The following is a 16,425-nucleotide window of genomic DNA, read 5'->3' on the forward strand; positions in this document are numbered from 1 at the left end:
TTTAATTTAAAAACTAAAAGCTTTTTTATATAAAAATATATTTAAAAAATATATTTAAATTAAAATAATTTAATTAAATAATATTAAAATATTATAAATATAATTAAATTTATAACAAATAAATTCTTTTTATATTAAATCTTTTTTAAAATATATATTTATTTAATTATTTAATTATTTAATTATTTAATTATTTAATTATTTAATTATTTAATTATTTAATTATTTAATTATTTAATTATTTAATTATTTAATTATTTAATTATTTAATTATTTAATTATTTAATTATTTAATTATTTAATTATTTAATTATTTAATTATTTAATTATTTAATTATTTAATTATTTAATTATTTAATTATTTAATTATTTAATTATTTAATTATTTAATTAAATATTAAATATAATTTTTATTTTATTTACTTTTATATATTTTTTTAAACTTTTATAATTATATTAAAAATAAAATTTAATTTATTATATTATATTTTATTTTAAATAAACTTTTTATAATTAATTTATATTAACCTTTATATAAAATTTTAAAATATTATCTCTTTAATATAAACCCTTTGTAATCCCCTAGGAATTATAAAGTTATAGTAAGGTATTTTATTTAGTTTAATCCACCAACCATTCCATTCCTCAATTTCCTCATTTACACTAAGTATAAGATCCCTTTCTATCCAAGTTGGATTTGCTATCCCATTGCCTTTTTGCTTGCTTTGTCCTTTGCCTTTTAGGGGTGCTTGTACCAAGATTCGCTGGGAAGTAATAGTCCAATTTCTTTCAATATCATCCTTAATAGAATTAGTGAAAAAGTCAACATGTGCGTCAAAGGTCCGCGAACGTTCGACCTCAAGGCCCTCGAATAGCAGATCGCTATCAAGTGAATCGCTCCCTATCTCAATTATATCACGAAGGTATAGTTGAGCGGCTTCCGTAAAGGAAGCAATATCGTGAAGTGTGCAAGCTATGTTAATGAGCCATGGGTTACATGGCCACTGTGCATTGGCAATTAATAGCGATGGCCATAGCAAGTTCAGGATATTAATCGCCTGCCCTAGGATATGAATCCGGGGACCAGATGGAACCTCACGACCAAGACGCATTTGTCTTATTCCTTCCACAATGGCCTGGATTGTAACGCTAACATGAGAAAGGTCACTTTCATCAAGCTGCTGTGATAATATTCGTCCCTTTAACAGTAGCCGCAGAGCCGTTGCGTAGACATCTAACAGAGGAAAGCAAGAACTCAGTGTAAATGAGACACGGATGATAGCTGGGAGCATCATTCCTAGCACAAAGGCTAATATGCTTTTATGCTTCATGCCCTTCTGAAGCATTCTGGCATCATTTGTGGGGTTCCCATTTGCCAACGCGTGTTTGAAGTTGCTAAGCAATAGGAAGAATAGTTGCTTAGCTGCCCCAGCCTCTTCCCCTTCTTCTATCAGGATGCCATACGATAGCATACTTGCAATTTGAAGGTGCGGGTCCTGAATGGGTGGTGAATACTCCTTGCTGACTTGAAGGAAGAAGCTGTCCACCATGCATAAACCTGAGCCATGTGCCCTAATTGACGATATTATGCCTTGGACGAAGACAACGTAGTTCTGGTGCTGAGAAGCGTCTGTATACATGACACTTAAGTCGTGTTGCATCAGCCTCATCGCAAGCTCAAGTATTTTAGGGAGTGGTCGTCCAGTGCCAGGCTCCAAGCTGCGAGTAATTTTGCGCAATGACGAAACTGTGAGGTCGAACAGTTGTTTATTTGTTTTATAGCTAGGCTGAGTCGTTGAGTCGATGATGTTATCGGGCACAATGCCTTTAGCAAAACAATAAGCTTGCAGAGCAATAAGTTTTTCGTACTTCAGATATTTGAGAGGCGTGATTAATGCTGCTACCCATACTTCAGGAACGGTGAAACCCGCGTCAGAAAAGTCATCAAACTCGTGCTCCAGTAGCGTGGACGTGAACAATATAAAAAATTGCCGTTGAGGTAAGTCCAGAATATGCTGATCGTCGCTAAAAAGGCAAAACTTGCCAGGCTGAAACATATCTGAAAGTTTTAGTAGGCCACAGTTATTGAAGCCTATCCCTATTCTCGCGGATAATGTAATGACCTGCCTAACGCAAAAGGCCTTGTCGGCCATATCTGCCTTTGGCTGATCGGGCATTTCTGTTGGAAATGATAATATGCATCGCGCCATTGCAAAGTAAGTCCGAGAAATGTCCTGCTCTAGGATCAGGAACGCATCGTCTGCTTGCGCAGAGTCTAAGATTTGACTCTCGCCCTGCTGGCTTTCCTGGCAGTTTTTGAATTCTTCGATTTTGGACACAAATATATCCAATACAGCCAATGCTACTCGTAAAATCGACCAGTCAAGTTCGGGTAGTGGCACGGCGAAATATTGAAAAATCCGTTCTAAGTGAGGCGTGTTTAAGCAGTACGTCGCCGCCTCTAAATCTAGAGCTTCTCTCATTACATTTGCTGAAGCTGCAAATGATAGATAGAGAGTCTCCACCACAGCCGCTTTATTCTGTGAAATCATAGCCTCCACAACGTCCTGTGGAACGCACTGATCCGTATCTTTGGACAGAGCCAGATACTGCTGATGGATCTCTGCTGCAATGCCGTCGAATTGCGTTATCGTCTGCTGAAAGAATGTGTGTCTCCATTCTCTGAAAGGTTCAAAGGACTTTTTAGCTTCGCCGGATGAAACAATAAAGCTCGCAAGCTGAGCCCATGCTCTAATGTTTATCAAGCATGCTTCTTTATGAGAACTAGCAGGAGTAATAAGCCCTTCAATAAGAGTTACTTGAGGTCGGACGCCGGGTGGTGCTGCCCAGAAGAGTGTACCAATGAGGTCATGATGATTTCTTAAAGCTGCCAAATCTCGCTCAAGAATTTTGTGTTCCTTGAGGTACAAGCGGCTATGATTTGGTATTGTTCGAGTCACTAGGTTACGGATATCCTTCTTAGAGCCGAACTCTCGAAGTTTTGTGATGCTTACGGCAAGAAGTTTGAGAAATATGTGAAAGCAGCAGTCATCTGCCTCAATCTCAAGCACTGGCCTACTGGAGAGATTGTTCATGAATCTTGGAGATCGGTAAACTTCTTCATTGCGGAGATTTGCAAGCTTTTGGGATCCGAAGAAATCAAATATGACGCCGACAACAGGCGCGCTATGAAACCAGCCCCATTGCTGAACCAAATAGTGGCATCGTGAAACCAGAGCCCGGCAGTAGCTATTGAAGCTTGCAGCTTGGTGATTATTGTCCTGATACAATTGAAAGACTCGTCGGACAAGTTTTTGAGGTATCGCCCATCCTTCGGCTCTTTTGTTATGAGATTCTTCCGTAGCCATTCTTCCAGTGTTGTCAAATTTAAATAACGGAAGGAGTGTGAAGATAGTCTCCCAGGCCATTTCAAATTCGAGGACATTGGTACCGGAAAGAATATAAGGTTGTAGTATGACTCTCTCTAATACGGCCCAGAAAGAGAGTTGCTGTGGGCTTATGTACTCAAATATTTGTATTAAAAGAGTCCACGAATGTACTGCAACGACACTTCCTCTTAACGTACGATCGCGGCGATTGAGCTGGCCAAGATCGTTGTAAATCTGTTTGAGCTGGTCAAGACCGCCGCGGAGAAGTATCGAAATCATCAACTGCGATAGCGACAGTAGCAATTCTTCCACAGCGGGTTGTTGGTCCGCTAACTGTGGCACTTTTTGACAACTATGCATCAATAGGGAAGATGCTAACAAGACCCCGTCAAGCATTTTCAAGATAAGGTCACCGTCTTTGGCGTAATTTATTAACGATCGGTCTAGCCCTCTCTCTATTCGAGCAACAAAGTTGTGTAAAACTTCATGCAGCCGCGATACGAGGAGGGGTATTGGTGACTCAGACTTCACTGAGTTCAGAGCACCTCTCATGAATTCCAAGGTTGACTGAATAGCATTGATGGCGCTGTTATCATTATATAGATTGGATCGTTGGCTGTCTTCTAATAGCTCAGCTATTGAATCAAATAAAATTCCAGTCTCGGAGGATACTTTCTCGTTCCAAGAGCCCCAGTCAAAGACATGCTCGCCAAATTTGATTGAGATTCGTGTTTGCATATTTAAGTGTGAATCTCCCATCCATAATTTCGTCAGAATGCCGCTGCCAAGCAAAGTTGATTCATGAAATCGGACATCAGGCATGAGAGGAAATATCTCGAAGTGACTAGTATATCGAAAGCCATAGGGCGCCAGACCGCAGAGCTTGTTCTTCTCGGGCAGAGGTTCAATGTCGACAACAGAGGAATGTATAGGAAGAGGATCGCTAGCATGGGTATATTGGGGTGCTTCGATATCAATACGACGAGGTTTGATGCTTTTCCGAAATCGGAGAGGCCTTAATGGAGTGTTCACTGGTTCATGGAACTCCTCTACCGTTGCGTGGTCTGCTCTGGCGAGATTTCTGGACGTTGAGCTTGTAGCTATAGCGTTGATATTTCCAGTTAAGCGCCAATTGGGCCCCTTTTGTTTTTGAGTTCTGAAGATATGGTCCAAGGTCCCTTTCCTGGAAGTAAATGACATCCTGGCTCTCTTCGCTCTTTCATCCACCTCCAACTGAGCCGCTCGGGCAACAGGTGCAGGTAAAGGTAAAGGATTTGTCTCACCCATTTCAGGCTGAGGCCTCGTGTTGTTACTTTGGTATGAATCACTTCGTCTGTATCCAGCCGAACCGCTTTCATGGAGATATTTAATCAACCTCCGGGAAGAATTTCTCAGTGTGCCGAATTTGAGCTCTGAAGTTGATCCACCGCTTGAATGTTCCTGACGCATGTTTGCTCTTTGGCGTTGCACTCGTTTAGACTTGCTGGCTGTCGATACTGATGGTCGCTGCTGAATTGTACCTGACTTCCATTTTTCCAAAATAGACATAGCGTCTACTTGGTCTTGCCTTGTAGCGAGCTTGATGATTTTTTGCTGCACATTGCTACGCCCCTGACTCAGTGTTTGCTTAGCAGAGCGTGCAGCAATTCGTATAAATCTAGGGGCGCCTGGCTCTATTGTGTCAAGAATACTCAACAAGGGGATAGATTTCATTCGAGGGTTTCGTCTGTCAAATGACTTTCTATGCTTATTTTTTGGCTTTTGCGAGTCATTATTTGAGAATTGGCCAACGGCTGGTGATTCAGGCAACACATCGGGTTGAGAGAGGAGAAAGCTGTCAATAGTCTTTTGTCTTCGACGAGCCTTGTTAGATCTGGCCCGAGATCTAGTTGACAATTTGGTTCGTTTTCTGCTTGATACTGACGCCTTAGGAAGCTGGAGCTGACGTTTGCTGCCAACAGGCACTGGGATGTCATCGATCTGATTGATTCCTTGACTATGAGGAGGTGAGGCAGACCTCTCGGCTTGATGTTCAGATGTGTCATCTGTCGTATAGTCTGCGAGAGACCCTTGATCCAATTCCAGCGGGAGAAGGGGGAAAGCGGTAGAATTAGAGATTGACTTCTTTTTCAGAGCTACACCACGTTTCTGCTCGTTAAGAAGCCGATGCTGTGTCTTCTTCTTGGGACCTTGGCGATCGTTATTGTTACTCAGTTGTTGGTCTAGCCTCAGCCAAGAAGCGGGAAGAACGCCTTTGATGCGGCGCCGATACGTGGTCACCAGCTGATATGCGTCGTTTTCAGCGCCATCCCCAGTCTCAGATTCTTCACTGTACCCTGGTTGGTCATGCTCATCTTGATTGCTTATCTCCTGAGAAGACACTTCTATTGCAGAAACTAAAGGCCTCGGTATCAATTCTGTGAAAGAGTCATCCCAGTCAATGGGAATATTGGATTTTGACTGTGGACTTCGCTGTGAAGCTATTTCTGGAGACACTGAGGGGCGACTGGGAGAGATCGATATTCGGGAAATTGTAGTCATTGGTTCTGGTGGATCGCTATAGATAATATCTCGCCTTCTGGCTCTCTGTGTGAGTCGCAAGACTTGAAATGTTTTATGGTTTGCAATATTATCATCGCTAGCGGGCGAGTGTGCATTTAGTAGCTCATCTAGGCCTGGCAGATCTTGGTCGAGAGCATTATGACCAACGATATCGGTTGCTAAGCTAGCTAAGCTGCTGGCAGTCGACGGTTTACGTGACCGTGATGGGACCAAAGAGGCTGTAGCTATACCTAGCTCATCATGTTCACTCTGGGTGGCTGCAAAGCTGCCGTCATCCGTTCTATTGGTTCCTGGCGGCATACCATCACCTGGGCTGTACTGATCAAGGTTTTCGTCCGGTAGAGCTCCTGCTGGTCGATGTCTTCCTCCCATGTCAGTTGGTAATTTCATGGGTTTAACTCCAAGTTGTGGGAAAAACTTTCTGTAATATACGTTATCATAAGAATAGGGATATTGCTGCTGCGGCCTCCTTTGCCGTAAAGAATGCGTATGGCGGGACGACGTAGCCGCTGTGGCTTCCCAATGAGTATCATGCTGTCTAAACTCAGTTCTCTGAGCCGTCGCCGAGGCATTTGACGATATCGAAGGTGATGAGGCAGACGTGTTAATGCCGTCATCTTGGGCTGTTGCTGTACTTCTGAATTTAGGGCTGGAGGCGTCCAATGTACTATGGCTATTGCGGGAGACATTGTCGTCTACAGTGAAAACAGCAGATGGGGGATTTGTTCCTGCTTTCTCCAGAGGCGATGGCTGAACCTGATTCTCAACAATATCCTCCGTTCGAGATGGCGAAGTGTTTAGAAGCTGGTTCCATTCTCGCAAATCTGGTCTCGACGACACTGGAGACGACTTCGATATAGGGACGCGACTCTGCTCGTCATCATCAGACCCGGGGAAATCCCATATACTTTCAGCAACTTGATTATTCGAGACTGGGGCCTTCGTTGCAAATTGCGTCGACAAAATGGCTGGCGATTCATCATCGCTTGAGAAGTCGCCCTCGTCTTCAGAATCTGCTACTTCACCACGCTCTCTCCAGTCAGACATTGTCAGAAAACATTGCTTCCATGAGGCGAGAAACGTGAATGCATCGCGCCTATGTCAACGGTAAGAGCCCCACCAGGATGTCATAGCGCGCATGCATCTCGAGCTCTAGTGCCGCAGAAGCTAAGAATACCTAGCCTTACCACCTCAAATAAGGCAAATAAAAGTACTTGATAAATCTGCTATTTTAAAATTAAGAAAAAAATGTCAAATAAATAGTATTGAATAACCATGTAATTTATTAAACGCTCTTCGTATTCTAAATCATACTAACTAACTACCAAAATATAATAATACTATTTTTTTTCTGAGCTATTCTCTACTTAGGTAGACAGCTAATCTTGCGTTAGATACGTAAGTGGTAGTCTAGATAGGTACCTAGCACTATTAAATTTTCAATAGCATTTGGGTCTATTTTATTCCATGCACGCCCCAATCAGCACGTCGATGGTCCACCAGCTCGACCAGTTACTGGAGGGACTCATGATTGACGGTGAGCTATGTGCTTGATCCTTTGCTAGCCATTCGATCGGATGCATACACAGACTGTCGGAATCCTGCCGATGGTTCCATTGGCTATCCGGCTATCATCACGTATTTCGCGAGCCCTTCATTCGTCCGCCGTCCAGTTAAACAGTCGCAGTGGAGGAAATGGCTCCAAGCCTGTCGAAGACTCAGCGGATCATGGCGATGAGCTTGAAAACCAAACCGGTACAGAATCATCTGGTGGACGCTGGAGGGGACATGCGGCTGGGCCTATAAGGACACGCCAGCAACGAAAGAAACAAGTGACTGCTCTGCCACCAGTTGAATTATCGCAAACGTTTCTTCAGAATAATCTATCACTCTACGCAGCCCAGGGACGGCCACAGCTTCCTATTGCGCTGGCAGAAGATGCAAGGCATAAAAAATTATTTCAAGCTGTTGCTGAGCAAGGTCCTTCTTTCAAAAAGAAATATGAGGCACTGGAGATATATTTCGAGACAGCACTGAGACACCTCTTTGTCCGGAGCGGCGAGCTCGCGATAGATCTGGAGAATTCCCGTTTAGACCAGGATGACCGAAGATGGGAATCTCCGGAGACTATAGCGCGAGCAGTGCGGATTGGGGATATGATCATTGAATCTTCCAATTGTCTGATTGATTCCCTATGCCCAACTCGTCAATTTGAACATAGCTACCAAGTTCGACCTTTCTGGTGGTCTCACGTTCTTAAAGTTCTTAAAAGTGGTACGACGACTCGCCATGATCAATTCTCCCCACTTGCTGCCTCTATTTCTTTGGATGATCAACTTGATTTTGCGGAGCGATATGATTATGCCTTACCGCACATCATCGCCGACCTCCCCGCTGATACGTTTATTGCCCTACGAACGATGATTAACCGCGAACTTTTTGCATCGCCATCACCAACGTTCGATCACAAAACGAGCAAGAGGCCGATTACAGTATTTTCGATGTTTGGATATGGGGGAAAATCAATATCAGAAGCAATAGGGAGACATTTTGCACACTACAGCGGTGCGGACCTGGTTCACCTGGATGCGTATGACCTTTCAGAGCTGGTGGGCAATTACCTAGGCCAGAATTGGGCTTATTCGCGTACACCCCTCTCAATGCTAGGTTTTAGAGTCGCCGAATTGAGTGGGAAGATGGCGCAAAGTCGAGATGATACGCCACTGGAGAGCCAAGATGAAGAATCCGATGCGGAAGTTGGCATCGCCCCGGGTAGTTCGAGCCCTTCAGCCGTGGTGGAGGAGCTTCAGAAGTTACGTCAAGGAGAATATGAAAGTTTTAGTAAATGGGAAAACCTCAAGATTGACAAAATTTTGGATCAAATTATTCGATCCGCAGGTGTTGGATCTACACAGCCTCGCACACGACCGGTATTAATTCATATTCACGACATAGTTGAACTGAGCATGACGATTGAGGGGTCTCTCCTGATCAGCCGGCTGCGAGCCCTCGCTGATATTGCTTGGCAACAAGGGCTACCAATTGCTCTATTTGGATCATCTTCTTGCGAGCAGCCGTCGGAAGAGTATCGAAATGCTATCAAAGAATTCGCCACGAACGACTTTGTTGTCACTCGTCATATTCAGCCAGATTTCATCGAACAGTATACTGCACCCAAAGGAAATGTTCGAACTCAGGGGTCGTCATTCCACCTACAAAAAGCTGATTATCTCGCTGAAAATGTCAATAACATTGCTCGTATGTTAAGAGCATTGGATCCCGAAGCATCGCCAGAGGTAGCTGGCTTGTCATTTGAGTCTGTTTTATCATATCTGCGTTCCTCAAATCCCAGATATTCCATACTACAAAACTCAATTCTCCCAGCACCAGAAATTTATCATCTGGCATGCGCCTTCAAATTGCAGGAACGCCCCAAGTTTAGCCCCGGTAGCAGCATGCCCTCCGGTTTCTTAGAACGGTTTGCTTTAGGCCATCTGCAACAGTGGCCCGGAGATTCACTTTCCAACGAAGATGCTGTTGAGAGTGACATGCTTAATGGCGTTACAAGGGACGATCATAGCACAACGGAAAGCCGAGCCGCAATGAAATTGAATGAATACGAGAAAAGAATAGCTTCTGGCCAAATCAACCGAGAAAATCTTCGGACAACATTCGCAGATGTTCATGCTCCGCCCGAAACTATATCTGCTTTGAAACTTCTCACATCACTTTCCCTCGTGCGACCAGATGCATTTTCTTATGGTGTTTTGGCGCAAGATAAAATCTCTGGTTGCCTCTTGTACGGACCTCCTGGAACTGGTAAAACTATGCTCGCAAAGGCAGTGGCTAAAGACAGCGGCGCCAATATGCTCGAAGTCAGCGGTGCCTCTATCAATGATAAATGGGTCGGAGAGAGTGAAAAGCTCATTCGCGCGGTGTTTACCTTGGCTAAAAAACTGACACCCTGCGTTGTTTTCATCGATGAAGCGGATTCTTTACTGGCTAGTCGAAGTATGTTTGCTAACCGGGCGTCTCATCGTGAGCATATCAATCAATTTCTCAAGGAGTGGGACGGTATGGAAGAGACAAATGCTTTTATAATGGTTGCGACAAATCGCCCTTTTGACTTGGACGATGCTGTTTTGCGGCGATTGCCACGAAAGATTCTTGTCGATCTTCCTCTCGAGAACGATCGACGGGCCATCTTAGAACTACTACTCAAAGACGAGATTCTGGATGAATCTGTCTCTTTGGATGAATATGCACGTCGGACACCATACTATTCAGGATCTGACCTCAAGAATATGTGCGTTGCAGCTGCAATGGCGGCAGTGGAAGAAGAAAACGAGGCTGCGGCCAAACACAAAGAGTCTACCCCATTCCAATATCCCGAAAGACGAATCCTTCGCAAATCTCATTTGGACAAGGCCCTGAAGGGCATTCCTGCAAGCATTAGCGAGGATATGATATCTCTAAAACTGATACGCAAATTTGACGAGGAATATGGCAACAGAAAAAGAAGCACCGCCAAGTCAGCCATGGGTTTTGGATTTGTTGAAGACAAGCGCCATGCTTCTGTTAGATGATGAATTACCCATCTAAAGGCGATGAGACCAGTATATTATTACGGGGTATTATTACCAGCATATAAAACTCCAGATGATCCAAATTTTGTAGTTTCGGTAGTGATGCTGCATCATGGCAGAGTGACTCGGCTGGACCTAGCTCTGGAATGCTGGTGCGGCAAGCATAAAAGCAAAGCAAACATTTGTAAAAGAGGCATACAATTGCCAACCTCGTCAACTGCAGGGCCCAAATGTTATATGCGGCTCCAGTGCTAGCCTATGGCATCTTTGAGCTCCCATCTTTAATCTACCGCCCTTCGCATGAAATGCCAGGCTCTGACGAGCTCACTAGGGGAGAAGACATAGAATTTATTTACGCATTCTCCGTTGATATTTGGATATTTTCTTCTCCCAGTGCCTTGGAATAAGAGTCCTGTGCTCGCCGTAGTGCATCTAGCGTTGGCTGCATTATTTTGGAGACAGCATCACGGCCGCCGCCCACCATGTCTGGCTTCCACCGGATCTTCTTTCCTGTGCGTTCAAAGTGGCTACGGATCTCTTGCTTGCGCTTCTGAATGATGTTGTCGCGCTCAGCCTCAGCCTCGTCAGCTACGGCCTGGATGCGCGTTGTGGACCTTGCTAGCGATTCAGCCAAATATTGAACCTCCATCGCCCGATCAGGATCGCCAGAAAGAAAACCATCCCAAAACTGGTGAAGGAACTCAATGGTTGTGGCATGAGTAAGCGCGGATTTTTCGGAAATTTGGGAGGGGATTCCCATCGGGGAGGAATCATCTGAGGCGCCCCCGTATTTTTGGGAGCGTTGTTGGTATATACCGGCCATGACATCCTTTTCTGCCTCTTTGACTGCATCACGGGCGGTATTGACCCCGGGCTTCGACTCTTTGTCGCTATCACTATCTACGTCGAGATCTATGTTAATTTGAAGCCCATTGTCTGTGGCCTTATCGTTCCCGGCCGCATATAGATTTCGCATTTTGGCGAGTATCTCGCCAGGCAGCTGGTTCCCAAAAATGTCTCTATTTTTTAGCGACGGGGAATCTTTGGACGAGAAAAAGTTATTCCTCTCTTTGATATTGAGCATAATACGTTTTTCCTCCCCTTCTCCCCTCAAATCTCGTAGGATTAATTCTCGAGACGTATCGTAAAGTCCCTTTGAATCAATCGTTGTGCTGTCCGAGGGAGGAACATTGGCTAAGATTTTCTCGCTCAAGTTGTTAAGCGTCCTAACAATGGGAATATTAGCTCTAGGTCGCATCTCGACATCCTTGGCATTGCCTCCTTTGAATCCTCCCTGATTCTCCTCATTACCCTCAATGTCGATTATGTGAGGAACAGGCTGGCTCATAGTTTTCGCATGAGCATCAAGCGCATTGCCATCGGCATTGTATTTGTCAAAGATGGCATCTGCAGGGTCATTGTCCGTGACGCGTTCTCCCTTGAGTCTCTTGGCTAGCTTGCTGAGGAAAAACCGCGACCAGAATTCCGCCTCAGAGACTCTCGGTACGGTTTCATTATAAATTCGTTTGATTAACGGGTGCTGAGCGAAGATCATTTGGACCTGTTCGACGCTGATATTCAATTTTAACTCTCCATCAACAGTCCGGGGTTTAACAGTAGAAAGGACATTATATGCCCCCTTTTTCTGGTTGATTTCAATAGCATGAGCTCTCAACAGATTTATCCTCATGGACCAGAATTGGGAATTGAAGGCGGCACTTGTCATCGAATCTGGCTTAGTTGATATAGCGCTCATGTAAGTTTGATGCAGACTCTTGTCTTTTTTCATGAGAGATTGCTGTAGCTCAATGTTTGTTTTCAATTGGCTATCGTCGAACCATTTTGGAGACATTGATTGTGAATTTATGCCGTTGGAGGATCCTAAAGTGGCAGAGGCGCTTGCTGAGCCATCTCCATTAGCAGCGGGCGCTGCGGTGGCAGCACCTAACTTGGACACGTTTGCATCGGTGCTTCTGAGATCGGCCAAGAGTCGAGAAAGGAGATCTTTGATTGCTTGCGCCTCTACCTTGGCTTCCTGGGTGTTGAAATGAAAGAGGTATGTAACGGGGTCGTTTCCGCTCTCGGACTTTTCGAATATTTTAAGCATAACCTTCGGAGAGCTGTCGGGGGTTTGCTGCAGATCTAGCCAGCGTCAGTTGCCGTTATCACACACAAGGAATCCAACAAGAATTACTAGTTATATTGTTGATTGGTAGTGAGATCGTTGCAGGGCCTCCCGATGCTGGTGTCCAAGTTATCGCTCCATGGTCACTGCTGAAGGAGAGGATGCCCTCTTTCTTCTTGAAAAGAGTGTGGCCCGTTAGACTGGCCATTGCAACCCGGCCGCGAGAGTCGATGCAGAACGAAAGTGTCTCCTAACCAAGATCTTGAGCTATATCGGTCGCATCGTTGATGTTAATTTGGCTGCTCAATGCAGTTCAGTTCCCGCTGTGGAGTGCAGCAAGTACTTGAGCAAGGTGATGGGACTTCGTAGTGGTGTAGAACTAAAGGGAGCATTTAGCACAGGGCAGGCTGAGCTGATTTAAAGCATTACATCATTACATAAGTAATTTTCACGCTGTATATTATTAAATTACATTAAACAGTATTTGATATAGATTTATAAAATAATATATTTTTATATATGTATATATATATATGTAAACAATTTTACTTCATTATTTATTGACTACCGTTATGAAAATTCTAATTTTTTATAAATTAAATAACACTCATTAGCCTTATTTTCAATTATATGTGGAAAATATAGTACGATTTTACAGTTGCGACTGGTATATTGTCTATGTGCGGAGTATGGCAACCAATACTACTCCCTGCTTACCAAACTGTGGGGTGGCTGTCGGTCCTGTCTAGGTTCCCTCCTAATCCACAAGACCATCAACGACTCATTAATTACGACTACCTGCGCTCAGTGCTGCTGCGCCGCTGATTTACTCGCTTCTTCACGAACTCGATCGTTCAGAAAATATTGGGCATTTCAACTCTTCTGGAAATCGAACCATCGAACCCCAGGGCCCGCCCCCTGCCAACACGAAAGCCGATTCCGTTTGCGCCTATGCCGGCAGATTTGCTGCAACTGATATTCTGAGAAATCCACGGTTCTCATCCTCCGAACGCACGAATGATTTAGTATCTGGGCGAGGGTTTCTGAAATCGGACTGTATTTGCTGGCTAAATATCTTGTGCGACATATTGCGACCGTGTCGCCCAGTCTCTCTTTCTGAAGGGGACATTCGCCCGCCCGGTGGAATTCACCCATTTATAAATATCGACGTTCAGTGCCTTTGGCCACAAGTTCAAGGCTGTGGCAGTTATCGAAGCTGGCTGGCCATCTTCTTCTCTCGCTTGAATAGCGGCTACGGTTTACCTTGTTCTTTTATCTACATCAATTTAGTGTTCTCGCGACCGTTTTGTCACTATTTCTAAAGCCTAACGATTTTCTTTTTGTACGATATGTGGTAGGTGCGCTTTTCTCGACATTCTGACCTTTCAGACAACTATGGACGAGTAGACTGTCCTCGAGCCTAATTTTTCTATATCTTGATTTCTTTTTGCGCCCCGCTATATGATATCACAATGCTTTACCATGCCTCTTTTTTTTTCTTTTTTTTTTTTTTTTTGCAGCTGCGATAGCACTCAAACTGGGCATTTACCCTTTTACCCCACTGCATATTCCCTGTTCTCAATACCCTGTTGACAGTTCTGAGGCTAACAAACTCGTTCGACTGCATGACTAGAACAACGAATGATAATGTCTCCTGATGCCGTGTCGTTGTTATTTCCCGATCGGCCGATTCGGCCCCTGCCGAAACGCCGACTTCGGGAAAGGTTATCGCCAGAGGTAGCCAACTCGATCAAATATCCCTCCAATATCCACGACCATATACCTCTATTCTACTATCCATCTTATACTACGAGGAACGACAACGGGATACCCGCTTTGACATCGATTAGTCCCACTCTCCAACACCATCGTGATGATTCTAGAAGGAATTCTACGTTGCGACGGAATGGGGCTGTTATGGCAGCTGTATTCAAGGAAGAATGGCGAGAAACCCTTATGATGGGATCGTCGCCGAAAATTCAGGGTGTGGTAATACAAGCCTCTGCAGCGTTGGACCCTCTTCGCCAGACGATGGAGTTACAAGTGATACCATCTGCTGCTTCATCGGCGGACGGCTACGAGTCTTTTGAAAACACCAACAACAAGAAGAAGCGGAAAATCCCCACTACCGGAGATTCTTTAGCAAACAACAGTCTATCTTTGGGCGGCGATACCAGTGCGTCATCGATATCGAATTCTATGCGAGCTCGGTCACCGGTGGCTGAAGTACCCAGTAGTAGAGCATCGCTGGCCCCGGCTGCGTCCCCGGGAAACAATTCGCATGTTTCAAGCAGCCAAGGACTATCTGGATCTGGCAGAGGGAGACTTGGGCGATCTAATAACGGACGCAGTCCCCTGCGAACTTTGTCAGATGGAAGCAATGTCTGGTCCAGCCGTTCAAGGGCTAATTCATCCCAGTGGACAACGGCCGGTACGCTCTTTTCGTTGAATTTAGTTATACATAAATGTATAGTATATGCTGATATCATTAGATGCAGGCCAGACTGGAGGTGGTATTATATCGAATGCAATTGCGACTGCCGAGAAAGAACCTCTGCAAGGACAGGAGAATGGAAGTCTGTTGCTGCCGCAATTGACTGCTTACAGGGCAATGTCTGCTTCTACTCAGTTCACATTCACTTGTGAGCCACAAACACCCGGAGCTATACAGTGGCCAGGCAGGTTTTAGATCCAGATGCCCTTTTCCCTACGGCTGCAGCGCTAATCGTTCCGTAGGCCGCTCCGCAGGTCAAAGTGTATCAACTCAGTCGTCACAAAATTTACCAGCTGCACCTCCCCCCGAGTCCCAGTGTAACACAGGGCAGCCCATCAAAGCAAGTCAGTAAGCACCCTGCTGGCTCTACTCGAAAGTCTCGCAGCCATCTAGAGAGGGAACTGGCTATAGCTGCACGCCACCGACGCCAAATTGCGACGGAAAACTATTATCATAGCATATTAGATACGGCCGAGATTTGGATATGTGAGTTCTGCGAGTACGAACGCATCTTTGGCGAACCTCCCCGCACTCTCATTCGAGATTACGAAATCAAGGATCGTCGACATCGCCAGGAAGAAGCAGACCGAAAACGATTATTAGAAAAGGCAAAAGCAAAAAGCAGAAAGGGGAAGAAACACAACAAGGCAAAAGCAAAAAATGGCCATACGAACGACCATATCTCAGACCAGCCCCAGGCTACGCGACCAACTGACATTTCACCCGCCATGACTAATGAACAGAGCCGTTCCACCCACTCTGGCGACGGATATGAAGACGATTATGAAGACGGGGATGGTTATTCAGATGCACCGCCCAGACACAACTCCAATTCTGTGGCCACCCATGCAGATCCCCTACCTCCACCACGAGCAAAAACCTAGGGCTTTGGTCGGCTGTGTGGGTGGCGAAATTTTGTCCTAGCAGTTGTTGAATGAGAAATGAATACCGCATTTATGCTCAGTGTGTAAATAGCCTAATGACCTCTGTGTGGATCATGAACAATTGCTTTGACTGTTCATCGAATGACTGGATTGTGACATTCAGATTTTATTATACTATGAGTATAGACATTCGAGTAAGTCGCAAGTTGAATGAAAATTGACACTGGGCGCCTATGCCTTGTTCTGATTGCAACCTTTACACGCCAGATGTATTGTTAACTATCAGGTATTACAAGTTCAATGACGGCATGACGATGCTGACGGCAGGAATTCGAACGACCAAGCACAGGCGACATTTCGACGATGACACGCAAAGGAGGAGACA

At 44.7% G+C, this 16,425-nt stretch overlaps 4 protein-coding genes across 4 annotated transcripts; 2 read left to right on the forward strand and 2 right to left on the reverse strand.

The window, feature by feature from the left end:
- Positions 1 to 542: 542 nt before the first annotated feature.
- Positions 543 to 6,998, reverse strand: TrAtP1_012561 (uncharacterized protein; the record flags this gene model as incomplete). Its single annotated transcript, XM_014088357.2, has 1 exon — positions 543 to 6,998. The coding sequence occupies one exon, from the start codon at positions 6,996 to 6,998 to the stop codon at positions 543 to 545; it is 6,456 nt and encodes a 2,151-aa protein (XP_013943832.2).
- Positions 6,999 to 7,528: 530 nt separating this feature from the next.
- Positions 7,529 to 10,537, forward strand: TrAtP1_012562 (uncharacterized protein; the record flags this gene model as incomplete). The annotated part of the gene is made up of 1 exon (XM_014088358.2): positions 7,529 to 10,537. One exon carries the CDS (start codon positions 7,529 to 7,531, stop codon positions 10,535 to 10,537), a length of 3,009 nt encoding a protein of 1,002 aa, XP_013943833.2.
- A 352-nt stretch (positions 10,538 to 10,889) lies between these two features.
- Positions 10,890 to 12,870, reverse strand: TrAtP1_012563 (uncharacterized protein; the record flags this gene model as incomplete). The annotated part of the gene is made up of 2 exons (XM_014088359.2): positions 10,890 to 12,679; positions 12,732 to 12,870. The coding sequence occupies 2 exons, from the start codon at positions 12,868 to 12,870 to the stop codon at positions 10,890 to 10,892; spliced, it is 1,929 nt and encodes a 642-aa protein (XP_013943834.2).
- A 1,439-nt stretch (positions 12,871 to 14,309) lies between these two features.
- TrAtP1_012564 (uncharacterized protein) lies at positions 14,310 to 16,040 on the forward strand (the record flags this gene model as incomplete). The annotated part of the gene is made up of 4 exons (XM_066115581.1): positions 14,310 to 15,093; positions 15,161 to 15,304; positions 15,399 to 15,504; positions 15,614 to 16,040. The coding sequence occupies 4 exons, from the start codon at positions 14,310 to 14,312 to the stop codon at positions 16,038 to 16,040; spliced, it is 1,461 nt and encodes a 486-aa protein (XP_065971680.1).
- Positions 16,041 to 16,425: the final 385 nt, after the last annotated feature.

Source organism: Trichoderma atroviride, chromosome 7 (genome assembly GCF_020647795.1).
Source record: "Trichoderma atroviride chromosome 7, complete sequence".
NCBI classification, from domain to species: domain Eukaryota; kingdom Fungi; phylum Ascomycota; class Sordariomycetes; order Hypocreales; family Hypocreaceae; genus Trichoderma; species Trichoderma atroviride.